Raw genomic sequence first — 20523 nt, 5'->3', positions numbered from 1 at the left:
GGATTATGTGAGCAGACTCTGGAGTTAGGGTCTCAGCACCACGCAGTTCAGACAAGCAGCCTAACCACTCCATGCCTTGGCTTCCATGGCCTGGAAATGCGAGTGATCACTTTCTCTCACGGGGCTGTTGGGAGGCACAGACCCCAAACAACACCTGTAAAGCACTTAGCCCAGGACCAGCCCTAGCAAGCAATTAGAAGCTGTTTGCCTTTAAGTCACCCCTCCAGCTAATGGGAAACACAAGGGCAGGACCCCACCTGATGTCTTCTCTGTTAGAGCCCAATGAACAGCTAGGAGAGACCTTTGCCCCCATACTAAACAAAGGAAGGGGGTGTGTGAAGGGAAAAGGAGCCTCGGCTTCCGTTCATATCCCCCTGAAGGCACAGCAGACGTGAGGATGACCTGACAGGTGTGTGGGGGGGGGGGGGGGGGGGAGGGGTCAGGGGGTCCACCACGCTGTCCACCCCTGCCCTTGAAGAGGACACCACCTGCCTGGGGCTGAATGACCAAGGCCCCTCCAGGGCCTCAGGCAGCTATTCTTATCAGGTGCTGGAACCTTTGCGGATTTGGTTTCTTAGCAGAGCTCGCCTCACCTGTCCTGCCCCCGCCCTTCTCCCCAAGTTCCCGAGTCCCCAGCCTCCGTCCTCAGGACTCCGCCAAGGCTGCAGGAAGTGGTCACCCAGGGACAGCCCGAGGGTGGCCTCTGCCTTCCTGGCGTCAGGAGACTCGGACGCCTGGCCCTTTCCCAGCCCGGCCTCGTCTAGGGTCGGAGGAGCCCAGAGCTGCGCTCCTAGTTAGGTGAGAGGTCGGATTCCGCCGACAAATCCCAAAGAGAGGGATGGGGAAGGAGGTACCAGCCCTGAAAGCGAAAAGCCGGAGCGTCGGAGAGGGAAGTCCTGAAAAGCCGCCAGGAAGTCCCGAGGAACGCAGGGCTGGAATGGGGGCGCGGCGACCCCTGCCCTGACCCTCTCCTCCCACCCAATCCGGCGTCGTCAACCCCTGCTTGGGGTCGGGGGCTTTGGTGTCTGCGGAGGCTGGGAGCCGTTCCGGAACCGGACACTTGGGGAGCACCCCGACGTGGACCCGGCCCCTCACGTCCCGAGAAAGGTGGAGGGTGCATTCCCCCCGTTCACGTCCCCTGTCCCCTGTACCTGCGGCGGCGGCGTGTCTGGCGGGACCCAGCCAGGCGGGGCGTGTTCCGACCACTTAAAAGTTACAAAGTGAAACTCCGGCGCCTCCTGCACATGCGCAGAGCTGCGTCCACAGCTTGCCCAATTTGGAGCCTTCGCCCGCGCCGGCGCCAGCCTGGACGCAGCCGACTGCGCCTTCCGCGGTGGCCCTCGGCGGTCCTCTGCCCTGGCCTGGCCTCCTGATCGTCGCTTAGCCCCGCAGGTCCTCCCGGAGGTCTGCAAGCCCCGGACCGGCCAGCTCAAGTCCAGGGGCCGAGAAAGGATCCGTTGGGGCGCACCCTCTTCCGTCCCCCTGCACGCCTGGACGCCTCCGGGAGACCTGGGCCAAGCACAGGGTGGTCGCAGCGCAGGGAGAGCATCTGCAAACGTTGGTCCCTGTGGTGCTTTGAATTTCCCCGAAGAGCTCTTAGACCTGCCCCGGGAGGGTGGAGGTGGCGGGGTGGTAGCATGGGGAGCTCAACAGGATTCAGCCTGCACCTCGGCTCCGGGCAGTCGGGGACCGCGCGGAGCGCCCTGCGAGAGGCCGCGGCTCCCCCGCCGCTGTAGAAGGCCGGACCGTGAAAGCCCGGAGGGTCTTCGTTCGGGCAAAAATGTGGGGGGCGGGTCGCAGCATTTCCAACGCTCCCTAGGGCCAAGTCCATTACTGCCAGAGTCAGGGCCGCCAAGGACACCTACTCCAGCCCAGCTCCGAGAGCGCGGCATGCCTCCCGGTCCGGAGCCAGATGTTTCCAGGAAGCCGGTGGCCTCTACAACTGGACCGCAAGCTCGCAAGAGCAGGGCCGGCCCGCGGCGCCAGGGACTGCTGGGCGCTGCGCAGGAAGCGAGGCTGGGTTCGGGGAGGACAGCGCGCCCTGGGAATCAAGGAGCAAACCACCCCATCCGCAGGCCCCTGTTTCCCTATCTGTGAAACGAGTGGTTGGACCAAAGCTTCCTCTCAGGTCCTTTCTAGCGCCAAACCTCTCTGAGTTCTGAGCAGTCCTCACCCCACATGCATGGCTTTGCGGGTTCTCCGACCTCTTCCATTTCTGAGCTTTCATCTTTTTCTGTAACGGTATAAAAATATCCTTCTTATGGCCGGGCGCCGTGGCTCATGACTGTAATACCAGCACTTTGGGAGGCCGAGGCGGGCGGATCACCTGAGGTCGGGAGTTTGAGACCAGCCTGACCAGCGTGGAGAAACCCCGTCTCTACTAAAAATACAAAATTAGCCAGGCGTGGTGGCACATGCCTGTAATCCCAGCTACTAGGGAGGCTGAAGCAGGAGAATCGCTTGAACCTGGGAGGCGGAGGTACAGTGACCCGAGATGGCGCCATTGAACTCCAGCCTGGGCAACAAGAGTGAAACTCCGTCTCCAAAAAAAAAAAAAAAAAAAAAATTCCTCCTTACCTCCTTGTCCCTGATTCTAGCGCCAGTCTGTGGCTGTCCAGGGGTCGGGTGGGGAGGGTCTCTTCCTGCCTCTCTCAGTTCTTTTCTGTCCCATCTGGCTTCCCCTTCTCTCCCCAAACCTCTATCCACTAGTTATTTCCCAGGGTTTTTCCTCTGTGCCCACCCCCACCCAGTATCATCTCTGCCCTTGTCCCTCCAAAGCTGGGCCTGGCCATCCCCCCTCCCCGCTCTCTTACCTCCACATCTGACCATCTGCAGAGTCCTGGGTGTGGCCCCTGGACTCCTGGTTGGCTCCTGAGACTGTCCCTGTCCAATCTTCTTTCCACTCCCCACTCCCGCACCTGCCTGTCCTCCTCCCTTCCCTGCCTCAATGAATGGTGCCCCCACATGTCTGGTCTGTGGGGGCACCATTCATTGGGGCAGGGTCCAGGCAAGTGCAAGGTTCCGGTCTTGGTAATTAGAATGCTGGAGCCACTGACAAAGATTTCAGAGAAAGAAAGGATTTCTAAATTTGTTCTTGAGTAGGTTAAGGTTATTTCAAAATCAAGAGAAGGCCTTGATGGATCGGAATGTGAGTTGAGATAGCCACAACCTTTGTTATGTCAGTTGTGTGAAGTGTTTGTAAAATCTCTGTTTTATTTTTTAATTTTTAATTAATTAATTAATTTACTTATTGAGACAGAGTCTCGCTCTGTCGCTCAGGCTGTAGTGCAGTGGTGTGATCTCGGCTCACTGCAACCTCTACTTCCTGGCTTCAAGTGATTCTCCTGCCTCAGCCTCCTGAGTAGCTGGGATTACAGGCATGTGCCACCACACCCGGCTAATTTTGTACTTTTAGTAGAGACGGGGTTTCTCCATGTTGGTCAGGCTGGTCTCAAACTCTCAACCTCAGGTGATCCTCAGGATTACAAACGTGAGCCACCACGCCCAGTTGCACAGCTCTTATAGCTATAAATTCCAGATCCTCTGGAGCTTTATTTTCTTCTCTAAATATAGATGATTATTTTGATCACAGGTTTTATTATGATGCAAGTAGGATTGAAATAAAGCCCAATCACTATGCCCAGGAAAGTCAAAGTGTCAAGAACAGAAAGATTTCTGTATCAATTCTGAGAGGACAGGCACCACAGATACTAGAATCAGAATGCATTTTACTTTTATTTTATTTTATTTTATTTTTGAGACAGAATCTTGCTCTGTTGCCCAGGCTGGAGTACAGTGGTGTGATCTCAGCTCACTGCAACTTCCGCCTCCTGGGTTTAAGTGATTCTCATGCCTCAACTTCCCGAGCAGCTGGAATTACAAGCGCACACCACCATGCCCAGCTAATTTTTGTATTTTTAATAGAAACGCAGTCTGGCCATGTTGGCCAGGCTGGTCTTGAACTCCTGGCCTCAAGTGATCCGCCCACCTCAGCCTCCAAAGTGCTTCGATTACAGGAGTGAGCCATGGTGCTGGCCCTGAAAGCATTTTAATCCTAGTTTCCTGTATTACTTAACCAAGATCTTTACCAAGTCTTGGCCAACTCAAGCTCTTTCCTTAGTTTACAATTAGGTTGACCTAATCTCTGTAGAACTTTCTGCTCCTTCCTCAATTTGCAGAGCTTTGATTAAAATGGAAAATTACAGCCGAGCGCAGTAGCTCATGCCTGTAATCCCAGCACTTTGGGAGGCTGAGGCTACCGAATGACTTGAGGTCAGGAGTTCCAGACAAGTGTGGGCAACATGGCAAAACCCCATCTCTACTAAAAATACAAAAAATTAGCCTTGGCACATGCCTGTAATCCCAGTTATTCAAGATGCTGAGGAATGAGAATCGCTTGAACCTGGAAGGCGGAGGCTGCAGTGAGTTGAGATTCGGCCACTGCACTCCAGCCTGGGTGACAGAGCAAGACTCCGTCTCAAAAATAATTAATTAAAATAAAATAGAAAATTACAAAAATACAGAATAAAATGTGTTTTATTCATGTTTTACAAAGTCTTTATTATCTGAGTTGGGGTTGCACAACCCACACTTAACCCCAGGTCTTAGGTCCATAGTGGTGGAGGAGTTTAGCCCAGATCCAGTGACAGGACAAGTAAACAATGACACATTGGGGTTTCTGCCCTCAGGTTACAGTATCTCCACATGTAAGTGCTTAGAATATAGTGCAGCGAATAATAAGAATAGAGAAAACTGAGCAAGGGCTCCCCAGTGGCCAAGGACTCTCATTCCTGAGAAGCACAAACTAGGTGAGGTAACTTGTCAAGGGAAGCAAATTCAGGGCTCACTAGAGAGCACAGAGCATTTGTCCATCAGCAATTCAGTCATCACCAGCTCTCCTGGTACCCTAGAACACTTCAGAAACACACACAAGTCAAGTCCCTTGGTGGCTACACCAGGCGCCTATGGCTGGAGTCCCCTTGGCACGAGTGCCCCATCTGAGGCACAGCTGCACTTCTGCACCCTCATGTTGGGCAGGCTGACCACCTGGGGCCTGGTCCTGCCTCCCTCCTTGATGCTGACGATCATGGGCAGCGAGGCAGTCTCCGAGGCGATGCACTGTCGTGGCCCCAGAAACGGCCACTTGAAGGCCAGGGCCTCCGGGGGCTGCTGGCAGGTGCCCACACACTCATAAGCCAGGAAGCCCGGGGGCTCCAGCACCCAGTTATCGGCCCACTTCATCCCCTGCAGGTCAATGTACATCTCCTGGCGGCAGCAACGGGTGCCCTCGGTCACTGGTGCTTCAGGGTCACAGTCGCCCTGAGCTCTGTGTGGGCAAAGAGAGCAGGGTCAGCAGTCAGCTGGGAAGGCTGAGGTCAGAGGGCATCTGGGATGGAGATTTATGATCCATCTCTCAACTTCAAAAAGCTGGATTTTTGTGATATAGGATAGACAGCTACAAATAACTTGAAAATTAATAACTGATATTTACTGAGGACCTCCTGAGAGTCAGAGGAAGAATTGTATACGTTGTCTCATTCATTCCCAGAGCACTCTGAAAAGTTGTCCATTTCAAAACAAATTTAATTGCCTCTCTGTCTCTTTATTCGGCTCACCAGTTTAACCCTCAGCACCTACCCGTAGTCTCCGAGGTCCAGGGTGTGCAGCTCCAGCTGGGGCTCCCCAAGCCCGGCCGGCGCCCCTTGCGAGGCAAAGCGGACCAGCTCGTAGGCGCCGGACGCCAGTGGGCCCGGATGCTCCCTCTGCACCGACACCTGTAGCAGCAGCGGCTGCCGGGGCCGGCTCAGCTGCTGCCAGAAGTTCACGGCCTCGGTCACGTCGAAGACCTTCCAGCCGCTCTCGTGGACGGACACCAGCCTAAGACACGACACGGAGACCCAGCGCCGCGTGAGGGCGGGGACTGGGACTGGCCCGGAGGACCCCGCTCCGCCCCCTGCGTCCCCGCCCCCAAACCAGGCCCAGCAGCCCCCTCCCCCTGCCCTGCGCGCCCGCAAGCGACCCCCACCTGGAGTCGATGAGAGAAGTGCGGTTGGAGCCGTCGTCGCGGACGCGAAGCCACTCGACGGTCACCCGGGCCCGGGCGCTGCGCGGGGACAGCCGCCCGTGCCTGTGCAGCGTGGCCTTGGGGACCGGCTCCTGGAAGAGCCGCAGTATGGCCTGCACCAGCTCGCTGTTGGGCGGCAGCCGCTGCTCCATGCCGAACACCAGCAGGTGGGTGCTGGCCTCCGACGCCAGGAACCTGCCGGCCACCTCTGGGGACAAGAGCAGGGTCAGCAGGGCCTCCCTGGACTCCGGGGAAACTCCGAGGATGGCAGGGCCACTGAGCTGGCAGCCAGGCCAAGGAGACACCGGCCCCTGTTCTATCTCTGGGGCAAACCCAGTTTAAAAATATCCCTTGGATTTGGGCTTTGTTTAGTAATCATCTCAATCCAGCATGCAGGGGCGCCTGTGGGACCCTGGGCTAGCAAGTTTGCCTCAACTGAGATGCTGGGAGCAGAATCCTCACCCAGGTGCCTGGCCTTGGGTCTAGCTCTGCGCACTGAGGAGTTAGGGAGGTGAGAGGCTGCACCCCTGACAGCCAGGTATAACCCAGGTAGTCTACTTAAGTGCAGTATTTTCCAGTTACCCAAACGCGCTTCTATTTACAATGACTCATTTTGATGTTCACAATGCTGGAAGGCGGGCAAGACATAGTTATACCCCAGTTCCACATAAGCGAATGGTTGTGAGATGATTTTAAAGCAATATGCTCCAAGTAGAGCTCAGACCAGAGTGGCAGTATGAAAACAGACCCCGGGAGTCCTGACTGCCTCCACCACTGCATGCTGAGGCCCCGCCATCCTCACAGGCCCGGCCCCACCTCACTGCCCTTTAGACTGTGGCCCTCACCCAGCCTCCCACAGACCTCTGCAAGGCCAGGAGCCTTTGACGCCACCGGAGTGGACACATCTGACCTGCCCCATGGACCAGGGGCAGCAGGGAGGGAGGGCCTCACCTTGGAAGCTCTGGCTGAACCTCTTGCCGCGGGAGCGGTCCCCGTGGCTGCGCTGCAGCAGGGTCACGTATTGGGCCCTCACGTGGGCGGGGATGACCAGCTCCTCCATGTCGGCCCTGTCCAGTACCGGCGCCTCGCTGAGCTGCAGCTGCTGCAGCAGGCTGCCCAGGAGCTGCTCCCCAGTCAGGGCCGACCCGGGGCCGGCCAGGGGCAGCACCCAGAGTGCCCAGCAGAGCCACAAGGGTCGCATGGCACTGCCTGGAAGGAGCGGTGGGCAGAATGGGAATGTCCCACGAGATGGCTGAAGGAGGGTCTTAGGCAGCTGGATGTGCTGAGAGCCAAGCCTGGGCAGCTTTATAGCCTGGGGTGGAGGGAGGAGGTAAGGAGTGGAGAGGGAAGGAGGGAGGGAGGTCACACCCCTGGGACCTCCTGGGAGCTCACAGCCAGACAGGTCCCAGAGCTGGGAGGAGGGGCTGTCTAGATAGGACAAGTCTGTCTGGGCTGTGAACAGCTGGCTACGGCTGTCTGTACAATGGTCGTGAACCCCTAATGTGGGTTGAGGCCTGACCAGTTAAATTAAAAAGCTCATTTCCTAGAGTAGACATGGGGCTCTCATTCTCTGCAAGAGGCTCAGTTCCCCCAGTTGCTGGTAAGTGGACCTAGAGGCTTGTTCCTTGCTGCCACCAACCAATCGACAGGAACGAGAATGACTTGGGCAATGTAAGGGCCAATCTGGCCTGCAGGGATGAGCATCTGGGCCCCTGCTCAGAGGGTCCTGGGGCCTCATGAGATCCTGAGCTGGTGGTCCCCAGTTGTGAAACCAGACTTCCCACTGTTCTGGGGATACCTTCCTAGGCAAGGGAGCCTGGGAGCATTTAGTACCAATGGGGTTTTGTCCAATAAGGAAGGAGCCTCATCCTCTCCCTCATCCCTGCTGTTCACAGAATTAAAGTTTAGAGTTGAAAGGAATATCCAGGCTACCTTCTCCCCCAGTTTTTTTTTCCTTTTGAGGCAGAGTTTCATTCTTGTTGCCCAGGCTGGAGTGCAATGGCCGAGTCTCAGCTCATGGCAACCTCTCCCAATTTTTGAGCTGAAAAAAAACTGAGGCTCAGAGATGTGTCAACTTCCTGAAGCTCACAAAGTTAATGATCAATGTCCATCTAAAGTCAGGTCTTGCAATTCACAAAGTTCTTGGCACACTCAAATTATTTACAGCCTAGTTTTGACCTATGCCCTAAAGGGAGTCAGGTGGTCTCAATCCAGGTGATCAGGTCTAGGCTGGGGCAGGGGGACAATCCCCCAAGACAGAGGACCTCTATCCTGAATGTGGATTTGTGATCTGGTTAAAGAGTTTTGCTGGGGAAATAAAACAATTGGGTGATCAGCCAGGGGTAGGGCTACCAGATAAAATACAAGACACTATTTGGGACATAATTATACTAAAAAATTATTCATTGTCTACCTGACATTCAAATTTCACCAGAGTCCTATATTTTAATTTATTTTTTCTTTTTTCTTTTTTTTTTTTTTTTTTGAGACGGAGTCTCGCTCTGTCGCCCAGGCTGGAGTGCAGTGGCCGGATCTCCGCTCACTGCAAGCTCCGCCTCCCGGGTTTATGCCATTCTCCTGCCTCAGCCTCCCGAGTAGCTGGGACTACAGGCGCCCGCCACCTCGCCTGGCTAGTTTTTTTTTTTTTTTTAAGTAGAGCCGGGATTTCACCATGTTAGCCAGGATGGTCTCAATCTGATGACCTCGTGATCCGCCCGTCTCGGCCTCCCAAAGTGCTCGGATTATAGGCTTGAGCCACCTCACCCTTATTTGTCACATCTGGCAACGCTAGCCAGAGGTCAGAAAAAGAAAGCGAATGTGGATTGGGAGACTGTTTACAATGGTCTGAAGTGTTGCCAGGAGGGAGGGCAGCCCCACCCTTTGTCATGCAGAAGAAGGAGCCTGGCTTCCCCAACCATCCCCACCTGGGTCTGCCCAGATTGGGCTTGAGATGGTAAACTGGCCCCAGAACCAGATCTTCTATGGGAGGAGAGCGGGGCAAGGGAATGAGTGATCCCTACCCTGACTCAGAGCACATTTGGACCTGGCCCTGGGCCCAGAACTAAGGGCACTGGAGGGCAGTGGGCTGGCCATGCTGGGGAGAGGGGGAGGGGGCCCAGGTAGGAAGGTAGATGAGGAGTGGGGCCCTGTGCCCTTGACCACGCTCCTGCCCCTGGTGGTCCAGGATGTGACCCCAACCAGAGGCCAGGTTGCCAAGTAAGGGCCGTGGGAAAACGTAGGGGTCAGAGGTCATCCTGGGGCCTCCATGGATGGACTCAGGCCTGGGCTCTGAGGTCAGCGAAGCTAACAGTCCAGGAGTGGAGTGGTTTCTAAGTCAGAGCCCAGCATCTGGGGTCTCCAGGGTGGCTTTTGCCCCCTTCCTGGGAAGGGGCAGATACTTCTGAGAGTGCTCAGGAAATGCCCCAAGGCCAGTCCAGGTGTCCTGGGCTGCCCCAACCCACACCATCAACCTCCCTGACCCCAGGCCTGGGGGCCCATGTGGCTCCTTGGTGGTTCCAGGCACCCCCTGTGTGGGCCCTTCCTGTTCTCCCAGAGTAGCTCAGACTCTGGCCTCATGGGGGGCCTTCCCTGGGGCTCCGTCTGGGCTGAGGAGCTGGGGGCCCATGTGGCTCCTTGGTGGTTCCAGGCACCCCCTGTGTGGGCCCTTCCTGTTCTCCCAGAGTAGCTCAGACTCTGGCCTCATGGGGGGCCTTCCCTGGGGCTCCGTCTGGGCTGAGGAGGGTGGGAAACAAACCAGGAATAAGGACCCATTTTAGTTCATCCAGCACCTTTGTATGGTGGGCACATCTTGCCAGACACCAACAACTCAAGCATGGCCTGGCAAGGACCTTCTGTCTCTTGGTGATGTTTGTTCAGTGTTCCAAGCTATGGACCCTGGGAACAGCCAACCTGGATGTTTAATTCCATTTAACTATGAAGAACATCAGGCCCCTGGCCCGTTACTTGGAACACAGTCTGTACAAGGAACAGAGGTCCATTGTTTTGAGGTAGGTGGAAGCTGCTAAGTAGAGGTTGCTAGATGGAAGTTGCAATGTGAAGGTTTTGGGCTGGGCGTGGTGGCTCACGCCTATAATCCCACCACTTTGGGAGGCCAAGGTGGGCAGATTACTTGAGGTCAAGAATTCGAGCCCAGCCTGGCCAACATAGCAAAACCTTGACTCTACTAAAAGTACAAAAATTACCTGGGCTTGGTGGAGGACACCTGTAGTCCCAGCTACTCGGGAGGCTGAGACAGGAGATGCACTTGAACCTGGGAGGCAGAGGTTGCAGTGAGCTGAGATTGCACCACTGCACTCCAGCCTGGGTAACAGAGTGAGACTCTGTCTCAAAAAAACCCAACCAACCAACCAAACAAAAGTTGCAATGTAAAGATTTCTACATAACTTGCATGCTTTTCACAAATAGCAGCGGTTGCTCCTGTCCAACTGCCTCTCGGGGACTTCCCCCTGTGCGTAAGTCCCTTGAATAAAGCTCGTGTCTCGCCTGCTGTCTCTGGGTCTTTTCTTTGGTCTCTCCAAGGTGGTACCCTCCCAGCTTGCCTGCTTGGGGGTCCAGCATGACACCCTTCTTGGCAAGAGCGAGTTCAAACCTTGCTATGTCACTCACATTTACTAGCTGTGTGGCCTCTGGCAGGTTTTCTTTTACTTTTTCAAATTAATTTTTTAAATTATTCTTATTTTTTATTTTTTTTTTTTTTTTGAGAGGGAGTTCAGGCTGGAGTGCAATGGTGTGATCCTGGCTCACTGCAACCTCCGCCACCTGGGTTCAAGCGATTCTCCTGCCTCAGCCTCCTGAGTAGCTGGGATTACAGGCACCTGCCACCATGCCTGACTAATTTTTTTGTATTTTTAGTAGAGACTGGGGTTTCACCGTGTTGGCCAGTCTGGTCCCAAACTCCTGGCCTCAAGTGATCTGCCCCCCTCGGCCTCCCAAAGTTCTGGGATTGCAAGCATGAGCCACCGCGCCTGGCCATATTTTTAAATTTTTTTTCTGAGACGGGGGTCTCACTATGTTGGCCAGGTTGGTCTTGAACTCTTGGCCTCAAGCCATTCTCCTGCCTTGGCTTCCCAAAGTGCTAGGATTACAAGTGTGAGCTACCACACCCAGCCACTGGCAGGTTTTCCACATTCTTCAATACGTTTCCACCTATAAAATGGGAATAATGTATTTTTCTTGCAGTGTTTGTGTTAATCGAGATGTCTACAGAGTGCCTAGCACAGCCTCCTGGTACACACTAGGTGCTCAATAAATAGTAGGAGTCTCTCTTAATTTTTTAAATGTTTAAATTTTTTAAATTGTGTGTTAACATTGTTTCTTTTTTTCCTTTTTCTCTTTTTTTTTTTTTTTTTTTTGGTTTCCTTTTTCTTTTTTGTCCTCTGGTGTTGAAACTGAATTGTTTTGTTTTTGTTTGTAATTAATACAAATAGCACAACTTTCAAAAGATAGGAAAGGGAATATGGAATAATGTCAGTCTCTTTTTGTTCCTCATCTGCACATTTCTATTTTATCTTTATTTATTTATTTTTTGAGACAGGGTCTCACTTTGTTGTCCAGCCTGGAGTGCAGTGGTGCCATCTCAGCTCACTGCAGCCTCAACCTTCTGGGCTCAAGGGATCCTCCCGCCTCAGTCTCCTGAGTAACTGGAACCACAGATGTGCACCACCACACCCAGCTGAATTATTATTATTATTATTGTTGTTGTTGTTGTTGTTGTTATTTTGAGATAGAGTCTCACTGTGTTGCCTAGGCTGGAGTGCAGTGGCAGGATCTCAGCTCACTGCAACCTCCACCTCCTGGGTTTAAGAGATTCTCCTCCTCTGGGGTTCAAGAGATTCTGCTGTCTTAGCCTCCCAAGTAGCTGGGATTACAGGCACCCACCACCACGCCTGGCTAATTTTTGTATTTTTAGTAGAAATGGGGTTTCACCATGTTGGCCAGGCTGGTCTCGAACTCCTAACCTCAGGTGATCTGCCCATCTCAGCCCCGCAAAGTGCTGGGATTACAGACATGAACCACCGTGCCCAGACAACATTTTTTATACTTCATAGAGAGGAAGTCTTGCTGTGTTGCCCAGACTGGCCTCGAACTCCTGGGCACAAGTAATTCTCCTGTCTCAACCTCTGGAGAAACTGGGAACATAGGTGTGTGCCATCATGCTCAGCTTATATTTCTGCTTTTGAGAACTGTTTGTTCATATCTTGTGTCAATTTTCTGTTGAGTTGTTTTTTCTTACTGATTTGTAGACACTCTTTATATATCAGGGACATTAGCCTTTTCTCTGTTATATGCATTGCAAATATTTCTCCCATGTATAATTTGTATTTTATACTTTGTTTATGCTGTTCTTTAGTCATACTCTAATGTTTTTATTGAATTATTTTAAATTCACAGATTAGGAAGCATTGGCATTTTCTCATCTAAGAACACAGTTTGCCTTTCCTCATTGTTTGTCTTATGTCTTGTATATAACTTGTTAAAACATCTTATATATAATTTGCTAAATCATCTCCTGCGTAGTTTGCTTTTAATTTGTATTGAAGATGGGATTTTTTTTAATACCATCACACTGCTTAAGTGTTGTTTGTGTCATTAAAGACTTGATTTCTTTTTCTTTTTCTTTTTTTTTTTTTTGAGACAGAGTCACTCTGTCACCCAGGCTGGAGTGTAGTGGCACGATCTCTGCTCACTGCCACCTCCACCTCCTAGGTTCAAGGGATTCTCCTGCCTCAGCCTCTGAGTAGCTGGGATTACAGGCACACACCACCACACCTGGCTGTTTTTTATTTTAAGTAGAGACAGGGTTTCATGGTCTTGAACTCCTGACCTCAAGTGATCCACCAGCCTAGGCCTCCCAAAGTGCTGGGATTACAGGCATGAGTCACTGTGCCCAGCCTGAAGATTTGAAGCTATGGTACCAATTGGTACATAGAAATCTTCTTCAAATTTCTTACAAACAATAAGACATTCCAGTAAACTGAGTTCAAAATTGGTACACAGAAGACTTTACTGGAACTTCTTATTTTTTGTAATAGTTCTTAGTTGATTTCTTGCATTTTCTAGGTACAAAATCTTAATATTTGCTACTAATAATTTAATTCCTCTTTTTCAAAGTTTATTCCTCTGGGTTTTTTTTTTTTTTTCTATGTCTAACTCCATTAGTTAGTAGCTTTTCTAGAACAATATTCAATAAAAGTGATGATAGTGGATAGCATTGTTTTATTCCTGGTTTTAATAGGACTCCTTTACTATTTACCCATTGAGTATGAGCTTTATGGTTGAGCTAAATACATTTTATCATGGTAAGGAAGACTCCATAATAGAAGTTTTTAAAAATTGAGAACGGGCTGGGTGCGGTGGCTCACGCCTGTAATCCCAGCACTTTGGGAGGCTGAGGCAGGCAGATCACGAGGTCAAGAATTCGAGACCAGCCTGACCAACATAGTGAAACCCCGTCTCTACTAAAAATACAAAAATTAGCTGGGCATAGTGGCATGCTCCTGTACTCCCAGCTATTTGGGAGGCTGGGGCAGGAGAATCGCTTGAACCCAGGAGGCAGAGGTTGCAGTGAGCCAAGATCACACCACTGCATTCCGGCCTGGGTGACAAAAAAAAAAAAAATTGAGAACAGGCCAGGCATGGTGGCTCACGCCTTAAATTCCAGCACTTTGAGGGTCCAAGGCAGAAGGATTGCTTGAAGCCAAGAGTTCAAGACCAGCCTGGGCAACATAGCAAGACCCCCATCTCTACAAAAAATTTTTTTAATTAGTCAGGTGTGGTGGTATGCACCTGGCTACTCAGGAGGCTAAGACAGGAGGATCACTTGAACTCAGGAGTTTAAGGCTGCAGTTAGCTATGATTGTGCCACGGCACTCCAGCCTGGGTGACAGAGTGAGACCCTGTTTCTAAATAATAATAATAATAATAATAATAATAATGATAATAATGGATGTTGAGTAAAACCAATTTGATGAATATCTGGAGCAGTGAGAACTCTCAAATATCACTGGTGAGAGCGTAAAGTGCTACACCACATAGAGAACTCGGCAGTATTTACTACAGTTCAAGATACCACGTAAACTTAAGACCCAGTGGCCAGGCACCACGGCTCATGCCTATAATCCCAACACTTTGGGATGCTGAGGTGTAAGGATGGTTTGAGGCCAGGAGTTCAAGACCAGCCTCAGCAACATAGCAAGACCTCATGTCTACTATAAAAAAAATCAGCCAGGTGTGGTAGAACATACCTGTAGTACTCCCAGCTACTCGGGAGGCTGAGGTGGGAGGATTGCTTGAGCCCAGGAGTTCTAGGCTACAGTGAGCCATGATTGCACCACTGCAATATAGCAGCCTGGGCAACAGAGCAAGACCCTGTCTCTTAAAAACAAAAAGGGAGCCGGGCGCGGTGGCTCAAGCCTGTAATCCCAGCACTTTGGGAGGCCGAGACGGGCGGATCACGAGGTCAGGAGTTCGAGACCATCCTGGCTAACACGGTGAAACCCCGTCTCTACTAAAAAATACAAAAAAAAAAACTAGCCAGGTGAGGTGGCGGGCACCTGTAGTCCCGGCTACTCGGGAGGCTGAGGCCGGAGAATGGCGTAAAAACCCGGGAGGCAGAGCTTGCAGTGAGCTGAGATCCGGCCACTGCACTCCAGCCTGGGCGACACAGCGAGACTCCGTCTCAAAAAAAAAAAAAAAAAAAAGGCCGGGCGCGGTGGCTCAAGCCTGTAATCCCAGCACTTTGGGAGGCCGAGGCGGGTGGATCACGAGGTCAGGAGATCGAGACCATCCTGGCTAACATGGTGAAACCCCGTCTCTACTAAAAAAATACAAAAAACTAGCCGGGCGTGGTGGCGGGCGCCTGTAGTCCCAGCTACTCGGAGGCTGAGGCGGGAGAATGGCGAACCCGGGAGGTGGAGCTTGCAGTGAGCCGAGATCGGGCCACTGCACTCTAGCCTGGGCCACACAGCGAGACTCCATCTCAAAAAAAAAAAAAAAAAAAAAAAAAGGGGCCAGGCACAGTGGCTCACACCTCTAATCCCAGCACTTTGGGAGGCCGAGGCAGGCGAATCACCTGAGGTCAGGAGTTCATGACCAGCATGGCCAACATGGTGAAAGCCCATCTCTATTAAAATTACAAAAATTAGCTGGCCTGGCAGCAGGCGCCTGTAATCCCAGCTACTCAGGAGGCTGAGGCAAAAGAATCGCTTGAACCCCGGGGGGGCGGCACAGAGGTTGCAGTGAGCCGAGATCATGCCACTGCACTTCCAGCCTGAGCAAGAGAGTGAGACTCCATTTCAAAAAAGAAAGAAAGAAAGAAGAAAGGCACAGTCATTTCATTCAGTTGGAAATGCATGCATAAGATTGATGATACAGCAGCATTGTTTATAAGAGTCCAAACTGAAGCAACTCACCAAAAATATCCATCAACACTGTAAAGCACAAATAAAATGTAGTGTAGTCTTATGGAATAATTTGTGGCAAAGAAAATGAACCAAAACTGTCTACAACATTGGCAAATGTCACAAACAGAACATTGAACAGAAGCCAGACATGAAAGATGAATATGATTCCATTTATTTAAAATTCAAAACCATGCAGAAGTAGAGTGTGTAGAGATGGATTTGTTTGCTTTCGTGGGAAGGAAAAAAAGTCATTTGCTAATTAATAGTGATAATTCTACTCCTCGTTTCTAATATTTACACCTCTGATTTTCTTCTACAGTTACTCATTTTGATTATTTGCAGTCATTGTATACAAACTTTTCAGGAAATACCCTCAGGCATGCAGAGAGCTGGAGGTGGAAATTATAAGAGGACCTATGTCCCCTTTATTTAGGGACCTATCCCACCAACACTCTGCCCTCCTAGCCCCAGGGCCTCAATGGGACGTCTGTCTCCTGCCTGAGCAACCACAGTCCAGCCCAGTGTTTCAACACCACCCAGCAGCAACAGAAGCAAGTTGTCCCCTGGCAGATGAAGTGGGTGCCACTGGCTTTCTGATCTCCCTAGATCCAGGCCTGCCTGTGTGTGGGGAGCTGCCCCCATCTGCTCAGGCTCATGCAGTGGGGCTTGGTTTGTTTTTCTCTTTGTGGCTTAAGTAATACCTCAGCTCTGCCTATCAGTGAACCACTTCCTGCTGGGGAAAACACCTAGACGGTGTTTTGATTCCACCACATCTCTGTGGCAGCATCAACGTGCACACTACCTTGTGCCAGAGTAAAAGTGATTTCATGATTGACGGCTGCTCCTGCCACTCTCTCCACAGCTGGACACTTTGGCCTCGACTTTCCCTCCTTCCACACCTCCTGAAAGCTGCTGCTTCCCAGTGGCTCCGTCCAAAAACATCTCCTTTCCCTTTTCAAAGAAAAGACTTTCCAGGATTGATAAATGACAAAGAAGGCCAGGTGCAGTGGCTCACACCTGTAATCCCAGCACTTTGGAAGGCCAAAGTGAGCAGATCACCTGAGGTCAGGAGTTCGAGACCAGCATGGGCAACATGGTAAAACCCTGTCTCTACTAAAAATACAAAAAATCAGCCAGGTGTGATGGCAGGTGCCTGTAATTCCAGCTTACTTGGGAGGCTGAGGCACGAGAATTGCTTGAACCCGGGAGGCAGAGATTGCAATGAGCCAAGATCGCATCACTACACTCCAACTTGGGCAATAGAGGGAGACCTTGTCTCAAAAAAAAAAAAAAAAAAAAAAGTTCAAAAAGGAAAACACTCACATAAACCAGTCCCTGTCCTCAAATCTTGCCTTGAAGAAGGAACTTCTAGAAGCCTTTCATCTCCATAAACTCCTCTTCCGGCTTCCTTTTCTCTTCAATTACTTAAGCAAATATTTGTTGATGATTTTACCCCTTTTCAGTATCCTGAATGAACCTGAGGAGACAGGGGCAACCTCAACAATAGGAAGTACAGGTGCATTGCAGGGACCTGGGACAGGCAGGCACTCCTCAAAGGCGAGCTCCGGAACCCGCAGGTGCCCGAGCTGCCCTTGCAGTGGTTCCGCAGTCACCTTCAGGAAGCCTGGTTTCTCCCCTCGCGTCACTTCTCTCTCCTTTTCTCCTTCACTGTCCGCCATGCCCTGGGAGGAAGGCATTGTTGACATTTCATAAAGGAGGCCCAGAGCATCTAAGATCCTTGCCCAAGGTTGCAGATTGTTAACGAGAGCACTATGGGGGGCAGGGGAGGAGCAATCCTAGCTGGGTGACCTTGGACGAATTCATCATCTGCCAGTGCCTCAGCTTCCTTGTCTATGAGATGGGGGCATCAATTCTATCTATGCCCCGAGCACGTAGTGAGGATTACCTGCGTGCCACCCAACCACACGGAGCCATCTTGGGCAACAAGGTCCAGCCACCATCAGCTGTTGGGACCTGGCTGCGAAGCATCCTCCCTCGCCCTCTTTCGGAATCCAGCCTCTCCGGCTTCACCAACTGACTTGTGGACGGCCTATCAGAGGGAGGGTCAGCGACTTGTCCAGGGCCACACAGCTGGTGAGTGGCACACTGGAGACTGAACTCAGAACTCACTCTTGCCAGGAAGGGGCTGGATGACCTGAAACATGGGTCTTTATTCCTGCCTCGTTCCCCACTGTCCTCCATGGGAGTCTCAGCTACTCAAGGACAACAGTGAGGGCCCACACAGGGCATGTCTGGAAACCACATGGGCCCCCAGGCCTGGGGTCAGGGAGGTTGATGGTGTGGGTTGGAGCAGCCCAAGACACCTGGACTGGCCTTTGGCATTTCCTGAGCACTCTCAGTAGTGTCTGCCCCTGCCCAGGGAGGGGACAAAAGCCACCCTGGAGACCCCAGATACTAGGCTCTGACTTAGAAGCCACTCCACTCCTGGACTCATAGCTTTGCTGACTTCAGAGCCCAGGCCTGAGTCCAGCTCACCCCACCCATGGAGGCCCCAGGATGACCTCTGACCCCCGTGTTTTCCCATGGCCCTCACCTGGCAACCTGGCCTCTGGTTGGGGTCACATCCTGGCCTATCAGGGGCAGGATGGTGCCCGAGGGCACAAGGTCCCACTCCTCATCTGCCTCCTCCCTGTATCATGTCCTCAAGTTCAGTCCCAGGGCGGAGCCCTCCGTCAGGATGGTGAGCTTCCTCTCGCTCTCCCATTCCCCGCCCCCTCCTGCCCTCCAGGACAGCAGATCTGGCTTCAGGATGACTTCACAATTCCTGGCCTTTTGGGCCCTATCACACCCTGCAGACCAGCCAGATCCCCCACCCCCACCGACCCACAGGCCTAGGAGGCCAGGCTCCTTCCTCTGCATGACAAAGGATGGGGCTGCCCTCCCTCCTGAAGAGGCAACAGTCCATTGTAAACAGTCTCCCAATCCACATTCGCCTTTTTCTGGCTGATTGCCCAATTATTTTGTTTCCCCAGCAAAATTCTTGAACCCATTGGAAATCTACATTCAGGAAAGAGGTCTGAGTTTGCAGAGGGATAATAGGTCTGAGGGCTTTGCCCTCAGTCCACCCCTACTGATCCCCCTTGCCCTGGCCCACACCCAGTCAGTACCTTGAATTAATTAATAGTGTCTCACTCTCTCTCCAACCCCTGGCCAGAAGGTTCCCAGGGTGGGAACTGCGTGTTGCAAACAGCCAGAGGTCATAGAAAGAGCCTGCTTCTCTCTTCTCCTCTATACCAAGTGCCATTTTACATGCCAGCCATTCACAGCTGTTTCCCAGGCTCCCACCGCAAGCCTGGCCTCTCCATTGGGCACCAGAACCATCTACCCGAATGCCCTTCCACTGCCACCTGTTCTTATCTCAGTACACCCAGCCAGGCCTCCAGACCCGGGGCTCATTCTGTTGTTTTTTGTTTCTGTTTTTGTTTTGTTTTTGAGACAGAGTTTTGCTCTTGTTGCCCAGGCTAGAGTGCAATGGCGTGATCTCAGCTCACTGCAACCGCCATCTCCCAAGTTCAAGCAATTCTCCTGCCTTAGCCTCTCAAGCAACTGGGATTACAGGCATGTGCCACCACACTTGGCTAATTTTATATTTTTAGTGGAGGTAGGGTTTCACCATGTTGGTCTGGCTTGTCTCAAACTCCTGACTTCAGGTGATCTATCCACCTCGGCCTCCCAAACTGTTGAGATTACAGGCATGAGCCACCGCACCCGGCCCTGGGGCTTATTGTTGTTGCTATTATTATTATTATTATTATTATTATTATTATTATTATTTGAGACGGAGTTTTGCTCTGTTGCCCAGGCTGGAGTGCAATGGTGAGATATCGGCTCACTGCAACCTCCACCTCCCAGGTTCAAGCGATTCTCCTGCCTCCGCCTCCTGAGTAGCTGGGATTACAGGCACATGCCACAACACCCGGCTAATTTTTGTATTTTTAGTAGAGACAGGGTTTCACCATGTTGGCCAGGCTGGTCTCGGACTCCTGACCTCAGGTGATCTGCCCACCTCGGCCTCCCAGAGTGCTGGGACTATAGGCATGAGCCACTGTGCCCGGCCAGGGCACATTCTTAATTCCTTCCTATCCCACATCCCTCAGAGTCAGTCCCCAGCAGGTGTCTTGGTCTCACTTCCAAAACACATTTTATATCCATTTGTGACTCTCCATCACCTGCAGGAGGAGGGCAACTGCAACTGCCTCCTCCTGCTCCCATTCTCCATCCTCAGATTCAACAGTGGTCTGTGACAAACTTTAATCAGGAAACATATTCCGTTAATCAAAACTCTCCAAAAATTAACTCAAAATGGATCATACACCTATGTATAAAACACAAAACTATAAAACTCCAAAAAGAGAACATAGTAGAAAACATAGATCATCTTGAGTTTGGCAATGACATTTTTTGACCCATGAAAGGAATAATTGATATAAAGTTAGACTTCATCAAAATTAACCTCTGCTCTGCAAAAGACACTGTCATTCCCTCAGTCATACCTTTCAAGAAGAAAAAGAAAAAGACACTGTCAAGAGAATGAGAAAAGCCACAGACAGGGAGAAAATATTTGGAAAAGACATAGCTGATAAAGAACTGTTATTCAAAATATACAAATAACTCTTTTTTCTTTCTTTCTTTTTTTTTTTCTCGAATTTTTGAAGCAGAGTCTTACAGGGTCTTACTCTGTTGCCCAGGCTGGAGTGCAGTGGCACAATCATGGCTCACTATAGCCTCAACCACCTGAGCTCAAGTGATCCTCCTACCTCAGCCCCCCAAAGTGCTGGGATTACAGGGGTGCACCATTGTGCCCAGCTAATTTTTGTATTTTTTGTAGATGGGTTTCAGGCCCATCTTGAACTCCTGCCTCAGGTTATCCTCCTGCTTTGGCCTCCCAAAGTACTGGGATTACAGGTGTGAGTCACCGTGCCTGGCCTGAAGAACTCATAAAGTTCAACAATAAGAAAACTAACCACCCAATTAAAAAATGGGCAAAAGACCTGAACAGATACCTCACCAAAGAAG

At 51.4% G+C, this 20523-nt stretch overlaps 3 protein-coding genes across 10 annotated transcripts in view; 1 reads left to right on the top strand and 2 right to left on the bottom strand.

Moving 5' to 3' along the window:
- The window catches only part of TMEM63A (transmembrane protein 63A), a 36568-nt gene extending 35276 nt beyond the window's left edge, over positions 1-1292 (bottom strand). The window contains exon 1 of one of the 7 annotated variants that reach the window (XR_007719643.1): positions 1152-1284. The gene's annotated coding sequence lies outside the window, so the exon portion shown is untranslated. Of the gene's footprint in view, positions 1-1151 lie in introns of all 7 variants that reach the window. The other 6 variants (XR_007719642.1, XM_050760487.1, XM_050760438.1 and 3 more) reach the window with 6 other exon arrangements.
- LOC126937204 (histone H3.3A) overlaps positions 1-20523 on the top strand; it is a 403313-nt gene that overhangs the window by 214587 nt on the left and 168203 nt on the right. The window lies entirely within an intron of this gene.
- On the bottom strand, positions 4522-7372 carry LEFTY1 (left-right determination factor 1). Of its 2 annotated transcripts, XM_050760552.1 has the most exons (5): positions 7016-7265; positions 6244-6272; positions 6026-6141; positions 5638-5877; positions 4522-5326 (listed from the first exon to the last, which is right to left on the bottom strand). In XM_050760552.1, the coding sequence occupies exons 1-5, from the start codon at positions 7263-7265 to the stop codon at positions 4963-4965; spliced, it is 999 nt and encodes a 332-aa protein (XP_050616509.1). In that variant the 3' UTR covers positions 4522-4962. The 2 variants fall into 2 exon arrangements, with proteins under 2 accessions (XP_050616509.1, XP_050616518.1); XM_050760561.1 differs by having other exon boundaries at positions 6026-6272; positions 7016-7372.

Source organism: Macaca thibetana, chromosome 1, assembly GCF_024542745.1.
Source record: "Macaca thibetana thibetana isolate TM-01 chromosome 1, ASM2454274v1, whole genome shotgun sequence".
Classification (NCBI taxonomy): domain Eukaryota; kingdom Metazoa; phylum Chordata; class Mammalia; order Primates; family Cercopithecidae; genus Macaca; species Macaca thibetana.
This window is presented reverse-complemented; position numbering and strand designations above follow the sequence as displayed.

What these genes read in the sequence shown, in the direction of transcription:
- LEFTY1 (XM_050760561.1), bottom strand. Translation starts at nt 7,265, where the DNA reads ATGCGACCCTTGTGGCTCTGCTGGGCACTCTGGGTGCTGCCCCTGGCC. An exon ending in GTTCAGCCAGAGCTTCCAAG is followed by an intron (nt 6,273 to 7,015) that starts GTGAGGCCCTCC and finishes TCTTGTCCCCAG; the next exon opens with AGGTGGCCGGCAGGTTCCTG. An exon ending in CTGGACCTCGGAGACTACGG is followed by an intron (nt 5,327 to 5,637) that starts GTAGGTGCTGAG and finishes TTGCCCACACAG; the next exon opens with AGCTCAGGGCGACTGTGACC.